This window comes from Trichomycterus rosablanca, chromosome 1 (genome assembly GCF_030014385.1).
Source record: "Trichomycterus rosablanca isolate fTriRos1 chromosome 1, fTriRos1.hap1, whole genome shotgun sequence".
NCBI classification, from domain to species: domain Eukaryota; kingdom Metazoa; phylum Chordata; class Actinopteri; order Siluriformes; family Trichomycteridae; genus Trichomycterus; species Trichomycterus rosablanca.
Window position 1 is genome coordinate 24,749,155 of NC_085988.1, and position 20,882 is coordinate 24,770,036.

Below are 20,882 nucleotides of genomic sequence, written 5' to 3' on the forward strand. Positions count from 1 at the left end.
CAAAAGAATGAATTTTCTTTTTCTTGCTTTAGCAAGGTGCGAGGTTGGGGTATAAAAATATTTAATATTTTGAGCACAATCAGAGCTGATAATATAGAATGCATCACATTTCAATTCAGTATCTTTCTTTGCAAATTACAGTGAAATGAATGAATAATTAGGTATCACACTGAATTTTTAATAGGTCCCCAAGCCTAACTGGCATTAACTGCTTTATTCTGGTCAGGATCGTAGCAAGTCTAATTCCAATAGGAAACAATGGGCGCAGATCAGGAATACCCCGATTACTCTAATAGCATCTAGGGCAGGGGTGCCCAATACGTCGATCGCGATCGACCAGTCGCACAGTGCACGCTGGTAGATCTCGCCTCCTTTAAACAGGTCAACGTGATTGACATGAAATATGGCCACTGTTTTTTTAATTCGTGGTTTGTTAAGGTAGCTACGCCTCAGCCCACCTAAAGAACTGCTAATCTAGAAAGTTTTCATTCATCAGTAGCCAGTTTGCACCATTTTTGCATTTTTTTCTTTAGTAACCTAGACTGTTTGTGTAGATGAGTGCCAAAAACGGTTCGATTCGGGCAAAACCACTGCAAAGACGTTCATACGTGGAAGAAGCTGATGAAGAATATTCAGATCTCATGTTACATATAGAAATTTTAACCCTACAATCTGACATTCATATAAAGTCAAGGGCCTCTGCTGGACAATTTTGGAACTTGCTGGCTGAGGAGAAATATCCAAATGTAAAAAATGTGCCAATGTGTGTTTTGGATCAACCTACTTGTGTGAATCAGCCTTTTCTCACATTAAAATAATTAAGTCTAAATATCGATCCACCCTTACTGATGAACACTTGGAATAAGGTTAGTGTGATTTTTCAGTCGCTTGCCCTGTAATGCTGAATATCAATATAGGCAACTGAAGCGCACTAAAAACCTTCAAAGCATTTTTGAAACATGATAAGGCCAACCTTAAAAAGTAGATCACGATGACCTTTGACTAAAATAATAGATCTCAAGCCACGAAAGTATGGGCCCTGATCTAGAGTAATAGATGCTGCACCACCCGAGCATCTATTTTAATCCCAAATACCTATTTATCAGTTTTGCTTTCCCTGGATTTACACTGGCAGTGACATGACACAACAAAGCAACCGGCTTCAATTAGAACTGGCAAATTTTGGCAACAAGAGGCAGTGCAAACGTTGGGAATGCAAAGTGGGCAGAGTTGGCGATGAAGGCAAGCACCTGTTTAAATAGTTATTTTAAAAATCCCAGTGTTTAGACAAACATGGTGTAACATCCTGATACACAGAATTCCCAGTATACTCTAACAAGCTGGTTAATATGGAGAGGAAAGGCCAGTTGGATTATCACATTGCTGCTGCAACACTGACTCCTTCTGTCTGGTATAGCGTGCTACATCGCTCATTAAAACATGTTCAGCTGTTGGATTACTTTGTGCATGTAAACACCCTCACTGGGACATCTCGCTGTAGATCAAAGAGAATTCATTTCCTTTCCCCGCATCTACGCATTCATCCATATACATTTCATCAAACATGCCTCTCACTGCAGCAAGCAGGTCTATATAACCAACATGCACTAAGAAAATGAGGCGAGGGCTTACCTTTGGTGGCTGCACAGAAGAATAAACATGGAAAAGAAAAAAAAAAATGAATAACATAGCACCTTTTAGTTTAGCAATGCATAATCATGCATTTATTGTAAAAACTACCTTAGCATGTTACAATAAAAGATGGACAGTAAGAAGCCTAGAGACTCACTCTTGGTCTGGGAGGAGAAAGCCAGAGAGAGTTTAGAGAAGAGTTCATTGTTCTCAAAGCGGTCCTCTTTTGCGTCGACCCACAAACTGTTCTCGGAGAGATCCTCAGGACCGATCTATAACATGAAAAGAGATTTAAAAAAAAAAAAAAAAAAAAAAAAATCAAACCATGTCATACATCCTGCCATCCATCCATCACATTAGTGATACAGCAACACAGCACAAAATGTACAGATGTTTGGTCAAAACACATTTATCATGTCCTGGTGGACAATAAATAATGTCTATATGGTTAAATATGTTATTCTCAAGCCACAAAAGTATGTGCAAATAAAAAAATAAAATAAAAATAAAAATTTAAATTAAAAGTAAATGTAACGCAAAAAAAAGATAATAAGAATAATATAAAAATAAGAATATAAGCATATCTAACAAAGAACAAAAAACTAAAGCCGTAAGCCTAAAAGGTGCAGTTTACATATGTGACAATATGTGAGAAATATATACTGTAATATCATTTAACTATTCAACAACAAACCTAACCATACACTTGTGGGCCATCCTATCTTCTGAGAAGTCTTACCACAAGATTTTGGATTGTGTGTGTGTGTGTGTGTGTTATAAATTAGTGCTGATATAGTTAAAAGAACATTTTTAAACTCATACATTAACGTTGGACAGAAGACCTGGCTTGCAATTTATGTTACAATTCATTTCAAATATGTCCAGTAAGGTTGAGGTCAGGGCTCTGTGCAGGCTACTTCATGGATTTTGTTTTGTACACTCGAATGCTGCTATGCTGAAGCAGAAAAACAGTGGTGTATAGTAACGAAGTAATAATACTCCGTTACAGTACTTAAGTAGTTTTTTGGAGTATCTGTACTTTACCGGAGTATAAAAAATATCGTTAACTTTCACTTTTACTTTACTACATTTCCTAAAGAAAATGTGTACTTTTACTCCGATACATTTGCCGTATGCAAATTAGTTACTCGTTACTACAAAAAAATACGACAAGAATTTTTTAGCTAAATAATGTGAGCTGTGTGACAGACTGCTCGCAGGTTTGGCGAATCTGTGCTTGTAAATTAGATCGGTGGTTACATACATTACTGCGCATGTGTAAACAAACAGAGTGAAGCGCATCATTCACTCAAAGATTCGGAACTATCGGCATTTCAGAATCTCCCCGTCCAACACACTGATGTAAGTTAAGAATGATTAACAAAGTAAATCCAGAGCATCATTGTTTATTATTATTATTATTAGCATTAACATTGTTCAGATATCTAGCTACCATTTTCGATTACATTTGAACCACAAATATAACGTTTTACTAAATTAGTTCGTAATTACTTCAGTGCAGAGATGAAACCGTGTCCATTATTTATAAAAACTCACCTACAGACAAATATTTCCTCAGATAACTTCTGTATTACACCGACAGAGGAAAGATTCATGGTGTTGAGGAAAATGCGTCTTTAACCCTTTAATCGTCTCAACAAGAACTCAACTTATTATGGGTGATTTTTCAGCTGATGACTTCTAGTTGACACATAAGTTAGAAATTGTGTTTTAGTAAGAATAGTAAGAATACCAATATTTTTTTAGTTTAACACGTCAATCAGGTAGTAGATACGGCCCAAAAAAGATTATTTAAATACAGATTATTTTACCCATATATTTCGATTTAAACTAATGGTTGAGCAGATCATTAAAGTGCTAAAAGTGCCACATTTTGTTAAGATTTTGCTTCAAATTAATTCTGCCAAAATTCTGTTTTTTTTGGTTATTGGGATGTATACAGTATCTATGACTTGAATGTACAACCCAAATAAAAAAATGTGACAGTATAATGAATGTAAATCAAATAGATGCAGTGTTTTTTTACATTTACTTTAACTCTTTTTTCATCTTAAATGGACCCAAAATATTTCGTGTTTTGTCTGGTCAACTTCATTACAATTCTTAACATACATAAACATGCATTTTAAGCCCACAACGCATTCTTAAAAAGTTGGAACAGGACAATTTAGTCCTAGGAATAAGGTTAAAAAAAACAACTAAATAATGATGTGATTTCAAATAGGTGATGTGAACAGCTGATTATAATCATGAATTGGCACAAATCATGTTCAGATGGAAGGAAGAAAAATGTTGTTAAGGTAGTTTACAGGCTTAAAAGAACAATCTTCATATTTTTCAAAATGATCTTTTACTTCTACTTTTAATACTTAAGTACATTTAATATCAAATTACTTCTGATACTTAAGTACATTAAACATCAGATACTTTTAGACTTTTACTCAAGTAATATTCTAGAAGGTGACTAGAAGCACATTTACAAAATAACGTATTATATTCCTAATGGGACACACAGTTATAAATTTAATAGCATCTGGAAGAACATAAGCTAAGGTAAGCAGTGGTTATGTTTTTTTTTTATGGTTTTGGACTTTGGCTGCTGTGCCGTAATTTATTGCGCACTTTTGTTTTGCAATGAAAACAAAACGTATCAGTTGAAGCTTTTAACTGGTACCTTCTTGTTACGGAAATTACATTTATTTGCACAATGACTAGGAAAGTAAAGGCACTAAGTAAAACGTCAAAATACAGTTGCTAATCTGTTGTGGTTTTTTAACTGAACTTACATATTATTTGTTTATTTCTACGTTACATTTCCAATATACTGTTGTGTATATTATATTGACTTGTAACTTGACTCAGTCTCTAGTCTAAAGACTTGTGACTTGACTCTGACTCTAGCCTAAAGACTCGTGACTTGACTCAGACTCTAGCCTAAAGACATATGTGAGAATATGTGAGAAATATATACTGTAATATCATTTAACTATTCAACAACAAACCTAACCATACACTTGTGGGCCATCCTATCTTCTGAGAAGTCTTACCACAAGATTTTGGAGCGTGTGTGTGACTTGACTCAGACTCTAGGCCAAAGACTTGTGACTTGACTCAGACTCTAGCCTAAAGACTCGTGACTTGACTCGGACTCTAGACTAAAGACTTGTGACTTGACTCAGACTCTAGCCTAAAGACTCGTGACTTGACTCAGACTCTAGCCTAAAGACTCGTGACTTGACTCGGACTCTAGCCTAAAGACTCGTGACTTGACTCGGACTCTAGCCTAAAGACTCGTGACTTGACTCAGACTCTAGCCTAAAGACTCATGACTTGACTCGGACTCTAGACCAAAGACTCGTGACTTGACTCGGACTCTAGCCTAAAGACTCGTGACTTTACTTTGACTCGTATTTTGTGACTTGTGAACATCTCTGCCGCAAACGCACAGCAGTGATCAGCCCGAATATTTTTAACCGGGACATATCTGATTCGTGGTAAAAGCTAGGTGAGAAGAAATCTGATTTGTATCTGATGTGAATGTGATTTGTGATCAAATTGTTTTTTACTGCTCAGGTGGTGATGATGCTGCCAATGTGAACACAGGGTGATGAGTAATCAACAATTTGTGTGGCAAGAGGCAAAAAGTCACTGTCGGTGTGAGCACAAGGGACATGGTTACTGTGCATAGGGGCAATTAAAATAATTAAAACTTTAATAAATCTTCAACACATTCATTTTATAAGCATTATTAGGGCTGTGAAGTTTAGTTGATCAGTTCTGCACGGGCCATATAGATTAACAGATAGGCAAATACTATGTTTGCAGCTTGGCATGTTTAGCCCTTTCATGTTTGTCCCTCTAACAAACTCAGATTTGGCTGTTGGCAAGATGTTGGCTATTATTCTTTAAAGTTGCAATGTTGCTTCCTTATTAGTGTCTTAGTAACAGTCCTTAATGTATTTTTTACTTTCCACACAAGCATTGGCATTACATTTGCACTGAAGGTCTAAAACATGAATTTTATTATATCCAGCATGAATAGAGAAAAAATCCACTTTCAAAACTGCTACAGTTCATATTAAAGGTTACTGATGCTGTTGTCACCCTAATTTATCACAAAATTGATATATCAAACAGACAAGCTTGTCTAGTCTTCATTCTACCTGTTCATGTAATTACACCAGCGTCAGATTTTACCTTTCCGCAATATTACACAGCTCACTTTATAGCATCGATTCCTCAGAGTCACAATGAAATCAATAAGAATAAAGCCAACCCTGAAATATCTTTTATTACCAGCTTGTCTCAAATTGTTCATAAAACTAGAATCACATGATATACTTTGAAAAACAAGTACACCAGCAGTCTACTGCAGACACACAAAAGGGATATCAAAGAATAATCAGTTAACCAATACACCTACAAAGAAGTCATTGTTTAATTAAAGCTGTCAATTAACAAGGATCCTTTAAATTCATTTCATAGTTCGAACTTGCCATGGACACACTATACGACTATCTCTTGTAATCGCGAATCTTTAAGCCATTGTGGTTTGCACATCTAAATGACTGACCAGCAATAGGGGGTCACACATAACACACAGTGTGGCTGTCTGGTCTCCCAAACTACGTTTTATCATGAAATCACAGGTAAGAAGTGACAAAGGGGATGATGTGACACCATATGTGAAACAGGGCATTTTTTTCTTTTAAAGAAATGATCAAAGTTGTTTGTGCAGTGATATGCAGCAAAAAAAATAACACAATGGGGGAAAAAGAATGAATCTGGGTGAAGGAGTGGATTGGGATATGTCTGTTCTGCAGAAAGAGTTGTAGGTAAATATATATTATTTGCAATGAAAACACAGGTATTATGATTTGGCGTGGATGATAAGGTTACAAATACAGTAAAGCTTGTGTGCAAGTCAGTGTCATCGGCCCCAAGCAATGGCTGATGTGCCTCTGAGCTGGCACATTGTCCGTGACCTCGAAAAATGTTCAGCGAGTGGAAAATGAGGGCTAGTGAACATAGACACAGAGTCTCAAATGAGCATTCTGGGTTCTAGTCTGTTTACAGTAGAACTCTATGTGCCAATGTGCTGCTGTATTAATTCAAGCAGATACTTGATGAGTGGAACACGCTAGCACACCAGAGCTGACATTTCAAACTCGTCGGTTCGAAACTCAGCTCTGCCATCTGGCTGGGCTGGGCGCCTGCATGAACAATGATTGGCTGCTGTTCATACAGGGTGGGAGCCGGATGGGACCTCATAACTGATGCAATTACGATCTCTGCCGGCTGATCGATGGCGCCTGCACAGAGACAAGGGATAATGCTTTGATCAAGGTGTGGCTCTCCATACACAACGCTGATCCGCATATGAACATCAGTAAAGAAGAAGCATAATGCAAGCTAATGCAATTAGGTAATTGGATACGACTAGACTGGGCAGAAAATTGGGGGGAAAATGCAAGAAAAGAAAATGTAAGTAATGCAAAGGTTGCCAGTTCAAGCCCCACCACAGCTAAGTTGACAGTGTTGGGCCCCTGAGCAAGGCTGTCAATCCACAATTGCTCAAATTGCATTCAATGATAATTGTAAGTCGCTTTGGATAAAAGCCTCTGCTAAATGCTGAAAATGTAAATGAAATAATTAAAACCAGAGTTGGAAGCTGTTTTGTGTCAGTATGGGGTCCGGCTGCAAGGTAAACTCTCTCATGTGGACCTCTGTTATTTTTTACAGAAAGGACTTTGATTTTGCATAATTTTCAATAATTTTGCATAATTTAAAATAAAATACTAACTACAGCTCTAAAATATGACAACAACTCACAGCTCCAGTAATGAACTGCTTGCTGTCTCCTCCATTAAAACTGGTTCTTCTGACTATGTTTATGTTCCACATTACAGCCATGTTCCATAAGCTACACTTTTTTATTTAATAAAGCATGACTTGTTGATATGAAAAATGAATTTTATACGCCAATCAGCCAAAATATTAAAACCTCCTTGTTTCTACACTCACTGTCCATTTGATCAGCTCCACTTACCATATAGAAGCACTTTGTAGTTCTACAATTACTGACTGTAGTCCATCTGTTTCTCTGCATGCTTTGTTAGCCCCCTTTCACCCTGTTCTTCAATGGTCAGGACCCCCACAGGACCACTACAGAGCAGGTATTATTTGGGTTGGGTCATTTTCAGCACTGCAGTGACACTGACATGGTGGTTGTGTGTTAGTGTGTGTTGTGCTGGTATGAGTGGATAAGACACAGCAGTGCTGCTGGAGTTTTTAAACACCGTGTCCACTCACTGTCCACTCTATTAGACACTCCTACCTAGTTGGTCCACCTTGTAGATGTAAAGTCAGAGACGATCGCTCATCTATTGCTGCTGTTTGAGTTGGTCATCTTCTAGACCTTCATCAGTGGTCAAAGGACGCTGCCCATGGGGCACTTTTGGCTGGATGGTTTTGGTTGGTGGTTTGGTTAGCAGTGACAGTGAGGTGTTTAAAAACTCCAGCAGCATTGCTGTGTCTTATCCACTCATACCAGCACAACACACACTAACACACCACCACCATGTCAGTGTCACTGCAGTGCTGGGAATGATGCACCACCCAAATAATACCTGCTCTGTAGTGGTCCTGGGAGAGTCCTGACCATTGAAGAACAGCTTGAAAGGGTGCTAACAAAGCATGTAGAGAAACAGATGGACTACAGTCAGTAATTGTAGAACTACAAAGTGCATTTATGGTAAGTGGAGCTGATAAAATGAACAGTGAGAGTAGAAACAAGTTGGTCATAATGTTATGCCTCATCAGTGTATATTAATAAGATTCTATAATATATAGGTTGACAAAGAAAAGGTCAGTTATGGATTGAAAGATATTGGCCAAATCTGAGTCCTAACACATAATAAATCAGTGAGAACCAGATTTGTGCTGCTGTTATTGCTTGAAAATCCTCTCGTGCTGGAGAAATAATAACTACCCTGCCAGCTGCAGTGATTCCCAATTAGAGGTTTAATGGATTATCACGAGTGAATGCTTTATCAGCGACGACATGCTATTTTAGCTCGAATGAGTTTCCCCTTTCAGAAAGGCACAGAACCCCTGAAACTTGGTCCACGCTACATGAACACAACTTCAAGTCGATTAATCTCTGCTGGCAGCGGGGTGAACAGTCAGAGCTGCTAAAGGCCTCTGAGGTGTGTGTATGTGTGTGTGTGTGTGTGAGACTGCAAAAACCCTATTTCCACAATAAAAACACAGCCACGCGCTAACAACCTTCATCCCGGAGAAATGAATAAGCAAACAAGAATTCTAAGACGAGACAAGACGGATTAAAGAATGGGGGAGAGGATAATGGTGGAGGAAGAAAAAAAAAAGAGCTGTCAACAGAGAGAAGTGTAAAACTCATTAAAACTGATCCGGATTTCTCCGCACAAAGGACCAAATGGGACAAAAGGTTCAATACACATAGAGAGGAAAGATAAGATAGTCGGCCTCTTTCTAATTTTCTATTACAGCCTCTTTCGGTCTCCTGCTCATTCCTTCTTTCTTCCATTTACTCAACAGTAATTCTTTGCACCTTACCTCTTCTGTGCTATTCATCAGAATCCCCACATACATTTCTTCCTTTTTTCTTACAGCTGATAACTGACAGTGAGATGGAACAAAATTTGACTCAGATAATAGACTAATAATAGGGAGAGAGGAAAAGAGTGTAGAAAAAAGGTAAACTGGGTTTCTTTAATACCCTGGTCACCAATGACTTAGTGTAAGTACTAAGAATTCAGATGTGTGTGTGTGTGTGTGTGTGTGTGCATGTATTTTAGGAAGTTCATGAGAGCAAGCAGTGCAGGATGAGAGAGTAAAGGGGGAAAAAATGTTAATTTGAATTACAAAAGAATGATGTCCTTTCTAGCAGAAATTTAATTATCTTTCAGCGCCACAGTTAAAAGAAGCAGGCTTATTAAAAAGCAATTTCACTGACATCCTCATCAAAGAGCTCTCATCCCCGGAAAAAAAGCCAGAGTGCGCACGGGAGAGGAACATGATGGTGAACTCGTCTGCAGCCATTAAAGACTAGCTTTTGGCAAAAAGAAGATAGGGAACCGTTTTGATGTTCTGGCTCCTGCTCAGGGTGAAAGAGAGCAACAGAACAAGAGAAACAAATGGACTATAGGAAGGAAAAAGAGGCAAACTATTAGTCACACATTTTGTAGGTAACTTGCTATTAGTGTCGCTCGACTTTGATCATACACACACCCACCGCTGGTCATGTGTTCACACTGGTAACCATTTTTCACCTCATGTCACCTCAGTCAGAATAAAATGCACCGTCTGGTTTCTACACAGCTCTGGTTTTCAGAAGGTTCTTATATCCAAAGTGTATCGTCAAACCAAAAGCTAGCAGCATCATATGTTAAACCACCTCCTTGTTTCTACACTCACTATTTTATCAGCTCCACTTACCATATAGAAGCACTTTGTAGTTCTACAGTTACTGACTGTAGTCCATACCTTTTTCACCTAGTTTTTCGATGGTCAGGACCACCACAGAGCAGGTATTATTTAAGTGGTGGATGATTCTCAGCACTGCAGTGACACTGACATGGTGGTGGTGTGTTAAGTGTGTGTTGTGCTGGTATGAGTGGATCAGACACAGCAGCGCTGCTGGAGTTTTTAAATACCGTGTCCACTCACTGTCCACTCTATTAGACACTCCTACCTAGTTGATCCACCTTGTAGATGTAAAGTCAGAGACGATCGCTCATCTATTGCTGCTGTTTGAGTTGGTCATCTTCTAGACCTTCATCAGCGGTCACAGGACGCTGCCCACAGGGCGCTGTTGGCTGGATATTTTTGGTTGGTGGACTATTCTCAGTCCAGCAGTGACAGTGAGGTGTTTAAAAACTCCAGCAGCGCTGCTGTGTCTTTTGATCCACCACCCAAATATTACCTACCGTGTGGTGGTCCTAATAATTAAAAAACAGCATGAAAGGGGGCTAACAAAGCATGCAGAGAAACAGATGGACTACAGTCAGTAATTGTTCAACTAGAAAGTGCTTCTATATGGTGAGTAGAGCTGATAAAATGGACAGTGAGTGTAGAAACAAGGAGGTGGTTTTAATGTTATGGCTGATCGGTGTATGTTGACACAGTAGCAGGACTTTTCTGCCATCAAGTCCTTTATTTGTCCAATAAAGCCTAATGTGTTTAAGATGTGGGGGTCTTGGTATGACCTGTAATTATAACTTTCAGTTTAATTTAATTCTGTGTATGTATGATTTGTGTAAATCCTATTCATTCAAATTATTCTCCAAGCCACCAAAGGAAGATGGAGGTCTCTGCTGATTCTGTTTCTTCTCAAGGTTTCTTCCTGTCATTTTAAGGGAGTTTTTCCTTGCCACTGTCACCCTGGGCTTGCTCAACAGAGGTTTTTGGTCTGTCGGTCCTGGATTCTGTAAAGTTGTTTTAAGATAAAAGTCCAATGTAAAAAGCGCTATACAAATAAATTTGATTTGACCTGTACTGTAAATGAATTATTATTTAAATCGTTTACTGTAGTAAATTAGCACAAATACTGTTTGCCTAGACTTTACTGTTGTTATTGCTGCTGTGTTGTTTATTCTTAGTTTACATATGGCCACTACTCTTGTCTCTAGTCTTGTCTCCTTCAATTACTTTTTAGATAAGAAATGTCTTTTGTATTTATTGTACTGTTGTTCATCTGCACTGTGTATATTGTATTGTCTTGCACTTTTTGTTCTATGTTGCACCATGATCCTGAAGGAACGTTTCATTTCATTATGTACTTGAATATAGCCAAAATGACAATAAAGCCTCTCTTGAACTCTTTTGAATCAACTTGAGTGCATTAAGTAATAATAGACACATTTAAGTTTATATAACAGCAACTGGTAAATGAATGGAAGTTAATACTACTTCTATTAGGCATTCAATGTGAACCTAATGAAACTATCCATATGGTCACCAGGGGTCTGTTCAAAAACCTAGTGAGCTGCCTTGCTGCCTACTGCCTACCTAAGCAGCTGCCTAAGTACAGAAGAATTTAATAAGACATCGACTTATAAGGCAGGTTATTCAGACACACTACATAGACAGCAATTACGACGATTACATTACCACAGTTTTGCTTATTAAGCTAACACAGTTAGCCTCAGGCCATTCAAACCAATGGACTGAGGCGGCACAACCCGCTAGCATGCCAGCTAACATCTCCCTTCGTGTACTGACAATGGTTGTCATTGACAAGACCGAATTTGCAATAAATAACACGTGTACACCTTTATACAGGCGCTTCTCTTTCTGCCAATCAGTGTCCTTACACAGCGTTTGAAGACCCCACCCACATAGTCCGGTCATCCCGCCCTAGCAGAACCTTGTCTCATGTAGGCACTGCCAATTATGCCTGCTAGATGGTGCCCAGCCAACCGGTGGCAATGCCGAGTTTCGAACCGAGGAGTTCAGAATCTCTGCGCTGGTGTGCTAGCGGAAAATCCCACTGCTCCAATTGAGCACCCAGTAGGCAGCATTTTAACGTTTCTAAGAATTTAGACAGCCTTCTTCTATTTAGTAGCGTTCGTAAGATGACATAAAAAGCATCTATGTAGAAAGATCACTAGGTTTCTTGACAGACCCCGGGACTTGACCGCACCTAGTAACAAGTTTAGAACACTGGGATGTTGCTGTGCTTCATTTCTAGTTAACTCTGACCACAGTCCTCAAACTCACCTTACTCCAGTTGGCCCTCTTAAGCTGCACCTCTGGTTTGTATTCTTTCTTGGGCTTCAGGCCGAACGGTAGCTGTGGCACCGGGGCGGCCCACGTAAAACCACCAGGGGGAGGAGGAGGCATCCCCGGCATCGGAGGAGGAGGTGGCATTCCCGAAAGTCCCGGGGGTGGAGGTGGAGGTGGGGGCATACCTGGGCCGCCTGGTAAAGGAGGAGGTGGAGGTGGAATCATGCCTCCCTGCCCTGGTGGTGGGGGTGGTGGTCCTACCATGCCTGGTAGAGGAGGTGGAGGAGGTGGTGGCGGCATGCCTCCCATGGCAGGCAGAGGAGGTGGAGGGGGTGGTGGTGGAGGGGGGGCACCCCCGTGGCTTGGCAGTGGAGGTGGTGGAGGGGGCATGCCCTCTTGGCCAGGTAATGGAGGGGGTGGTGGAGGAGTCGGGTGAGCTGTAGACTTCTGTGCTGCAGTGGGATCCGTCGAGGATGGTATGGACACAGGCACCATGGTGGCTTTCACCTTGGCTTCCTTTAGATCCTTTGACAATTTATCAACCTGAGAGAGTGAGAGAGAAAGAGTGAGAGAAAGAGAGCGATGAAATATTTGCTCATCTGGTCAGAAATGAGCTATAAATAATCATAAAGAGGTTTGACCTTGAGGGCAGCAAAAAGTAACTCACTTCCCCAAAAAATAAATAAATAAATAGAGCTCTTATTTTATTAGAATCAGGCTATTGCAGAATCTGACGTTTACTGTTGTTTATTTGTACAATCATAAATAAAGCACATACTTTTCCCCAAGCTTCATTGTTATTTTTTACCCTTATACATTTAAACAGTCAATGATGGTAGTAGTAGATCAGCAATTAAGATCCTGGCCTAGTAATCTGAAGGTTGCTAGTTCAAGCCCCACCCCTGGTCAATTGCCACTGTTAAGGCACTTAACGCTCAACTGCTTGGATTGTACACTGTGTTCCAAATTATTATGCAAAAAGTGTTTAGGAGTGATAAGGTAAGAATTTTTTTGTTTGTCAGTTAAACTCATTGATGGTGATGTGTGTCAGGGCTCTTTATATCACTGAAAGCAATTGCAGACACCTGTGCTAATTAGTTTGGCAGGTGTGTCCAATTAAAGGCAAGACTACTTAAGAAGGCTGTCCCACATTATTAAGCAGCCTACATTTTCAGCCAAAATGGGAAAGAAAAAGGATGTGTCGGCTGCTGAGAAGCAACAAATTGTGGAGTGTTTAGGTCAAGGCATGACTACAATCAACATTGCCAAGACACTTCATCGTGATCATCGCACAATCAAGAAGTATGTAGCTGATTCAGAGCACACACGTGTGCGTGCTGATAAGGAAAAATTGAGGACTCTTTCCAACAGGCAATTATGTCAGGTTAAAAGAGCAGCTGCAAAAATGCCTTGTCATAGCAGCAGACAAGTTTTTGAAACTGCTGGTGCCTGCAACGTCCCCCGAACAACAAGATGCAGGGTCCTTCAGAGGTTTGCAGCTGTGCGTAAGCCATCCTGTCGACCTCCTCTATCCACTGCACACAAGCAGAAACGGCTCCAGTGGGCCAAACAATACATGAAGACTGACTTCAAAACTGTTTTGTTCACCGATGAGTGCCGTGCAACGCTCGATGGTCCAGATGGATGGAGTGGAGGATGGCTGGTTGATGGACACCCCATGCAAACAAGGCTACGGCGCCAACAAGGAGGAGGTGGAGTAATGTTTTGGGCTGGAATCATGGGGAGAGAGATTGTCGGCCCCTTTAGGATCCCTGAAGGGGTAAAGATGACCTCCATAATGTATGTGGAGTTTCTCAAACAGCACTTCCTGCCATGGTTCAAGAAGAAGAACCGTGCATTCCGCAGCAAGATCATTTTCATGCATGATAATGCACCGTCTCATGCTGCAAAGAACACATCTGCATCTCTGGCTGCTATGGGCATAAAAGGGGACAAACTTATGGTGTGGCCCCCATGCTCCCCTGACCTCAACCCCATTGAGAACCTCTGGAGCATCATCAAAAGGAGTGTCTATGATGGCGGGAGGCAGTTCACATCTAAGCAACAGCTCTGGGAGGGTATTCTGTCCTCATGCAAAACAATTGAAGCAGATACCATCCAAAACCTGACAAATTCAATGGACGAGAGAGTTCAGAAGCTCCTTTCGAACAAGGGGTCCTATGTGCAAATGTAACATCACCTAGAATAAAGTTTTGACTTGAAAACTGTTTGATTTCAGTTTGTAATAACCTGCTAATGCTTATAATTTCACAAATGACCATTTTTTTGTTCTTTATAAAAATGAAAAGGTTGAAAACTCTGCTGTGCATAATAATTTGGAACATGCATTTTGAGTGCATTTTGAGTGTTTTATTTTTTTTTAAATATACTGTTATCATTGGCAGTTTGTTCAAAAACCTTTCAATTGTACTCTAATAGTTGATGACTGGAAAATTACAATGACTGCAATTCATATAGGTAATTTTGGAAAATCTGAGAAAATATTATTTGCATAATAATTTGGAACACAGTGTATTCAGTCACAACTGTAAGTCGCTTTTGATAAAAGCTGTCATCTAAATACTTGACATGATAATGTAAATAAATAAGTTACCCCCCGCCAAGCAACAAATACCAGCTAAGATCCAAAACGGGTAAGTTAACATGGTTATTGCCTTAAACAGATTACAAACCAGATGCATCAGAACTTCACATAAAAAGATGAAACAAAAATGAGGCAGATATTTGCTGCCTATCTCCAGCTCTTAAACTTAAACAACAAATTAGTAACTGTAGTGTTCTAATAATGGACTGGGATCTTAGTTTTAGCAGTCATACTGAAACGAAAAACAATTCAGCGTTAAACCATCTTACAAATGTATTCAAAATGAATAATCTATGCTTTAATGACTAGCTAGAGTTGTTCAGTCGATTTAAAATGCAGCAGCCAGTTCTTAGTGGAAGCTAAATTACCTACAACTACCTACCTACAACTACCTACCTACAACTGCCTACCCACAACTACCTACCCACAACTACCTACCCACAACTACCTACCTACATAACTACCTACATAACTACCTACCTAACTACCTACCCACCTACCTAACTACCTACCTACAACTACCTACCCAACTACCTATCTACAACTACCTACCTACAACTACCTACCTACAACTACCTACCTAACTACCTACCCAACTACAACTACCTACCCACAACTACCTACCTACCTAACTAATTACCTACTTACCTACCTACAACTACCTACCTACCTACAACTACCTACCTACAACTACCTACCTACCTACCTACAACTACCTACCTACCTACCTACCTACCTACAACTACCTATAGCTAACTACCTACCAACCTACAACTACCTATAACTACCTACCTACCTACCTACCTACCTACCTACCTACCTACCTACAACTACCTACCTACAACTACCTACTCACAACTACCTACCTACCTACAACTACCTATAACTACCTACAACTACCTATAGCTAACTACCTACCAACCTACAACTACCTATAACTACCTACCTACCTACCTACCTACCTAACTAACTGCCTACCTACAACTACCTACCTACAACTACCTACTCACAACTACCTACCTACCTACAACTACCTATAACTACCTACCTACCTACAACTACCTACGCCATGTTTACTCTTGTGAGTTACATTCACAGCAGGAAAGGTTTATGTGGGTGATTTGTATCCGTTAGGTTGTCTCTGATATTATATGTATTCCTAATTTAGTGATTGCAATGAAGTTCAAAAGCTTTTCTGCTTTTTCAAGGTTAAAATGTCTTTCATTGGTCCAGCTGTGGAACATTTTTGTCTTTCCCTTTGGTACAAAATGAAATAACCAGAAATACTAAATAAATAGTAATATAAGAAAGGGGGAAGGAGGCGCCCAGGTGGTGCAGAGGGACATTCCGCTAACACACCAGCACCGAGTTTCTGAACTCCTCGGTTCGAAACTCGGTGTTGCCACGGGTCGGCAGGGCGCCATCTAGCGGGCATAATTGACAGTGACTTCAGCAGATAATAATTGGCCACCGTATCTGCAGGGTGGGGGCGGGACTATATGTGGGTGGGTGGGTCTTCATACGCTGTGTAAGGACCCTGATTGGTGGAAGAGACGCCTGTGCAGAATGCAGGGGCGAGAAGAGGAGGGCTGTGCACGTGTCGGAAGAGGAGTGTACAGTGACGTGCTCTCCATCTCTCAGCAGCGGAAGACAAAACTAAATCGGGAGGAACATGGGGAGAAAATGCATTAAAAAGGGGGGGAGGGGTAGAGGGACAGATGACCCTCATTCTTGACCCTCATGTTCTCTTTGGGGTCCCTGAGATGACAGAGCCTCTAACAGCTCAAAAAATTTCAATCAGCTTGCTACTTCATGACTTTTTCTAATTGGATGAATATTTTTTATTAATATTGTGTTCCAAATCACCTAAATTATACACGTCTGTTTGGGGTTTCAGAAACCTCAGCTACAATAAATGATTTTTATATGTTTTTACTTTGTCTGGTGTTGAGGATACAGCTGACTCTCCCTCCCTCTCTCTTTCACTCTCACACACACAATGTTCCCCACCTCTCTGTGATCAATGTGGTTAATTTTGAAACGTAATTTTTATCCACACAACACAGGAGTCTCTGACACCCCAAAGAACAAGGCATTAAAGTCAATGTCACCAGAACACAAGGTTATATCTTTAAATGGTTTATTGACTTTCCTTAGGTTTGTTACAGGATTCACTTAAGGTCATTTTTACTCGTCTATAAATCACTAAATGGCTGGGGGTCAGCGTATCAGTCTGATTTGCTCAAGCAATACAAGCCAAACAGGAATCTCAAATCACTAGGAACTCGTCACTTGCCTCAGGTCAACACTAAGCACTGAGAAGCAGCATTTAGCTTTGGTTCTGCACTTTGCAGAAATCAACTGCCAGAGAACCTTAATAGAAAACCTTAAATCCAGATTTAAAACCTACCTGTCTGATCTAGTTTTAATGCAGGGTTTCAAGTACAGTTCAGCTCTCTAGAACATTAAAGCACTTTTATATATGCAATGTTTTTTTGCATTTTGATGTTTTTATACAACGTATGCTTTCATATTGAAATTTTACTAACTGAAATATAACATTTATATTTCTCTTTGAACCAGCTGTATCTTAACTTTCCTATGTATGAATTTATTGAATACCTTGAATTGCTTTGTGTATGAAATGACCTACATAATACAATTCCCTTTCCTTATTTTACACCAGCAGTAGGAAACCAAGTCTGTGTGCTCAACTGTGATTGGCTCTGCCTGCACTGATTCACTTCTCCTTTGTATAAACTCATTGGTGTGTCACTAAAAGTTCAGTGACAAATAGAGCCATTCTTCTTTTTTACTATGTGACTGGTCAACTATGCTGACAGCACACAGCGTTGCCTGGTTTAAATAGAATGCCTTTGTCATATACTGTATATAAATACATACATTATATATATATATATACAGGGGTTGGACAAAATAACTGAAACACCTGGTTTTAGACCACAATAATTTATTAGTATGGTGTAGGGCCTCCTTTTGCGGCCAATACAGCATCAATTCGTCTTGGAAATGACATATACAAGTCCTGCACAGTGGTCAGAGGGATTTTAAGCCATTCTTCTTGCAGGATAGTGGCCAGGTCACTACGTGATGCTGGTGGAGGAAAACGTTTCCTGACTCGCTTCTCCAAAACACCCCAAAGTGGCTTAATAATATTTAGATCTGGTGACTGTGCAGGCCATGGGAGATGTTCAACTTCACTTTCATGTTCATCAAACCAATCTTTCACCAGTCTTGCTGTGTGTATTGGTGCATTGTCATCCTGATACACGGCACCGCCATTGGATGCACATGGTCCTCCAGAATGGTTCGGTAGTCCTTGGCAGTGACGCGCCCATCTAGCACAAGTATTGGGCCAAGGGAATGCCATGATATGGCAGCCCAAACCATCACTGATCCACCCCCATGCTTCACTCTGGGCATGCAACAGTCTGGGTGGTACGCTTCTTTGGGGCTTCTCCACACCGTAACTCTCCCGGATGTGGGGAAAACAGTAAAGGTGGACTCATCAGAGAACAATACATGTTTCACATTGTCCACAGCCCAAGATTTGCGCTCCTTGCACCATTGAAACCGACGTTTGGCATTGGCACGAGTGACCAAAGGTTTGGCTATAGCAGCCCGGCCGTGTATATTGACCCTGTGGAGCTCCCGACGGACAGTTCTGGTGGAAACAGGAGAGTTGAGATGCACATTTAATTCTGCCGTGATTTGGGCAGCCGTGGTTTTATGTTTTTTGGATACAATCCGGGTTAGCACCCGAACATCCCTTTCAGACAGCTTCCTCTTGCGTCCACAGTTAATCCTGTTGGATGTGGTTTGTCCTTCTTGGTGGTATGCTGACATTACCCTGGATACCGTGGCTCTTGATACATCACAAAGACTTGCTGTCTTGGTCACAGATGCGCCAGCAAGACGTGCACCAACAATTTGTCCTCTTTTGAACTCTGGTATGTCACCCATAATGTTGTGTGCATTGCAATATTTTGAGCAAAACTGTGCTCTTACCCTGCTAATTGAACCTTCACACTCTGCTCTTACTGGTGCAATGTGCAATTAATGAAGATTGGCCACCAGACTGGTCAAATTTAGCCATGAAACCTACCACACTAAAATGACAGGTGTTTCAGTTATTTTGTCCAACCCCTGTATATACTGGTGTACAGTACAATGAAATTCTTTCTTCGCATATCCCAGCTTGCTTGAAAGTTGGGGTCAGAGAACAGGGTCAGCCATTTGTACGGCGCCCCTAGAGCAGAGAGTGTTAAGGGCCTTGCTCAAGGGCCCAGCAGTGGCTGCATGGCAGAGCTGGAATTCAAACTCTCAACCTTTCAGTTGATAACCCACTAGGCCAGGGGTGGGCAATTAAATTTTCCAAGGGGCCACATAAGAAACTGTTACTGTTGTGGAGGGCCGGACCAACAGGGTGAACTTCATTCTGCTCAATATTAATACGATTTCTTTTTACTGCCTAATTTTACAGTTCTGATAAGCTGTTACTGTTAAGAGTCGATGTTACAATCAGAAAATGAAAAGCAGGCAGAGTAAAAACATCAACATTATTTCACTATTTAATTAACTTTCTTGAAAACAAATGTGAACAAAATGTGAATTAACTTTACACAAAGTGCTATTTGGATATCACAAAGCTGATCTTAACTGCTCCAGTGCTGAATATGTAAAACTTCATAAAAAAGTTTGTGTTGGTTTGCAGTTTAGTTAGTGAAGCTTCAGATGTGACGCTCTGCATCGTTCATGTTCTTGTATTTCTCTGTGTTTAGTACCGTAACGGTGATATAAAACCTAGATTTAAATTGTGATCCTTAAACAGCTTTACATCTGACTTTTGAAGTTCATGTCTTGTTAAAAACCCTATCGTCTCCATCAGTCTCGCTCAGTTCTGTTCGCCGACACATTACGGTAAAGCTGGATACACTCGTCTCGCACACACGTAAATCCAAACTTGCAGAAACTTAAAGAAATAGCGCACCCGTCAAAATAAAAACAATTCTGTTGTATTGCATGTATGATGTACATTTATTTACGTCTGGTTTTTAATTGCCACTTGTTGGGGATGGCTCGCGGGCCGGATGTGGCCCTAGGAAAGAAAGTCTAGGAAACCACTCAGTATTAGGAACAGCAATAGCTGGCCTCTGTATTTTGCTGTTAATAATTATTACACAGTATTACCCACCCACCCACCCCAAATCAGAGAAAATGCATAAGTAACCAAACGGCAATTTTTTACTCTAAAAAGTGCTTCATTTTCTCTTTCTGATAACATGACTCATTTCTGAGTGAACTAATTATTTTCCCATGATCAGTCATATCTATTTTAAATTAACAACAGCGCTTTAAGCAAGACAGCACTCATTCCTGGAAGTTTTAAATAGTGCCAAATATAGTTCAAGTGTTCTACACTGAAAATTGATGAAGTTATTTTAGAGAAGCAGAGTTTACTAAAGCCCCTGGGACAAATAATGAGGTTAAACAAGGATGGAGAGGAGGAGACTGAGGGAGGGAGAGTTTGTACATTTAAAAAGGTCATAGCTGAAATTGAAGAGGGATGAGCTGGTTATAAATCCATGTCTAATTAAAAAACATAATTTATTTATCCAGAACTCAACACAGCTCATTAAAAATGACCAGCTTGCTAATATCACATTAGGGAGGACCTGGAGGGAAAGGGGGTGGTTAAGACAAAAAAAAAAGTGAGCGAAAAGTGTGAAAGCAAAGACTCGTCTTGCCTTAAGCTGCCATGTTCCAGGGTTTAAAGTATGACTGATGCTTCACCACTGATGCTTCAAAACCTAAAAGTGGTTCACCAAGCTGGGCT

At 40.2% G+C, this 20,882-nt stretch overlaps 1 protein-coding gene across 1 annotated transcript in view; it reads right to left on the reverse strand.

Moving 5' to 3' along the window:
- Positions 1-20,882, reverse strand: part of LOC134316375 (protein diaphanous homolog 1) — a 137,716-nt gene that overhangs the window by 20,473 nt on the left and 96,361 nt on the right. Inside the window, exons 16-18 of the mRNA XM_062996771.1 lie at positions 12,415-12,963; positions 1,790-1,904; positions 1,603-1,641 (exon numbers count right to left, since the gene is read on the reverse strand). Of these exons, the coding sequence (XP_062852841.1) occupies positions 1,603-1,641; positions 1,790-1,904; positions 12,415-12,963 (703 nt within the window). The remainder of the gene's footprint in view (positions 1-1,602; positions 1,642-1,789; positions 1,905-12,414; positions 12,964-20,882) is intronic.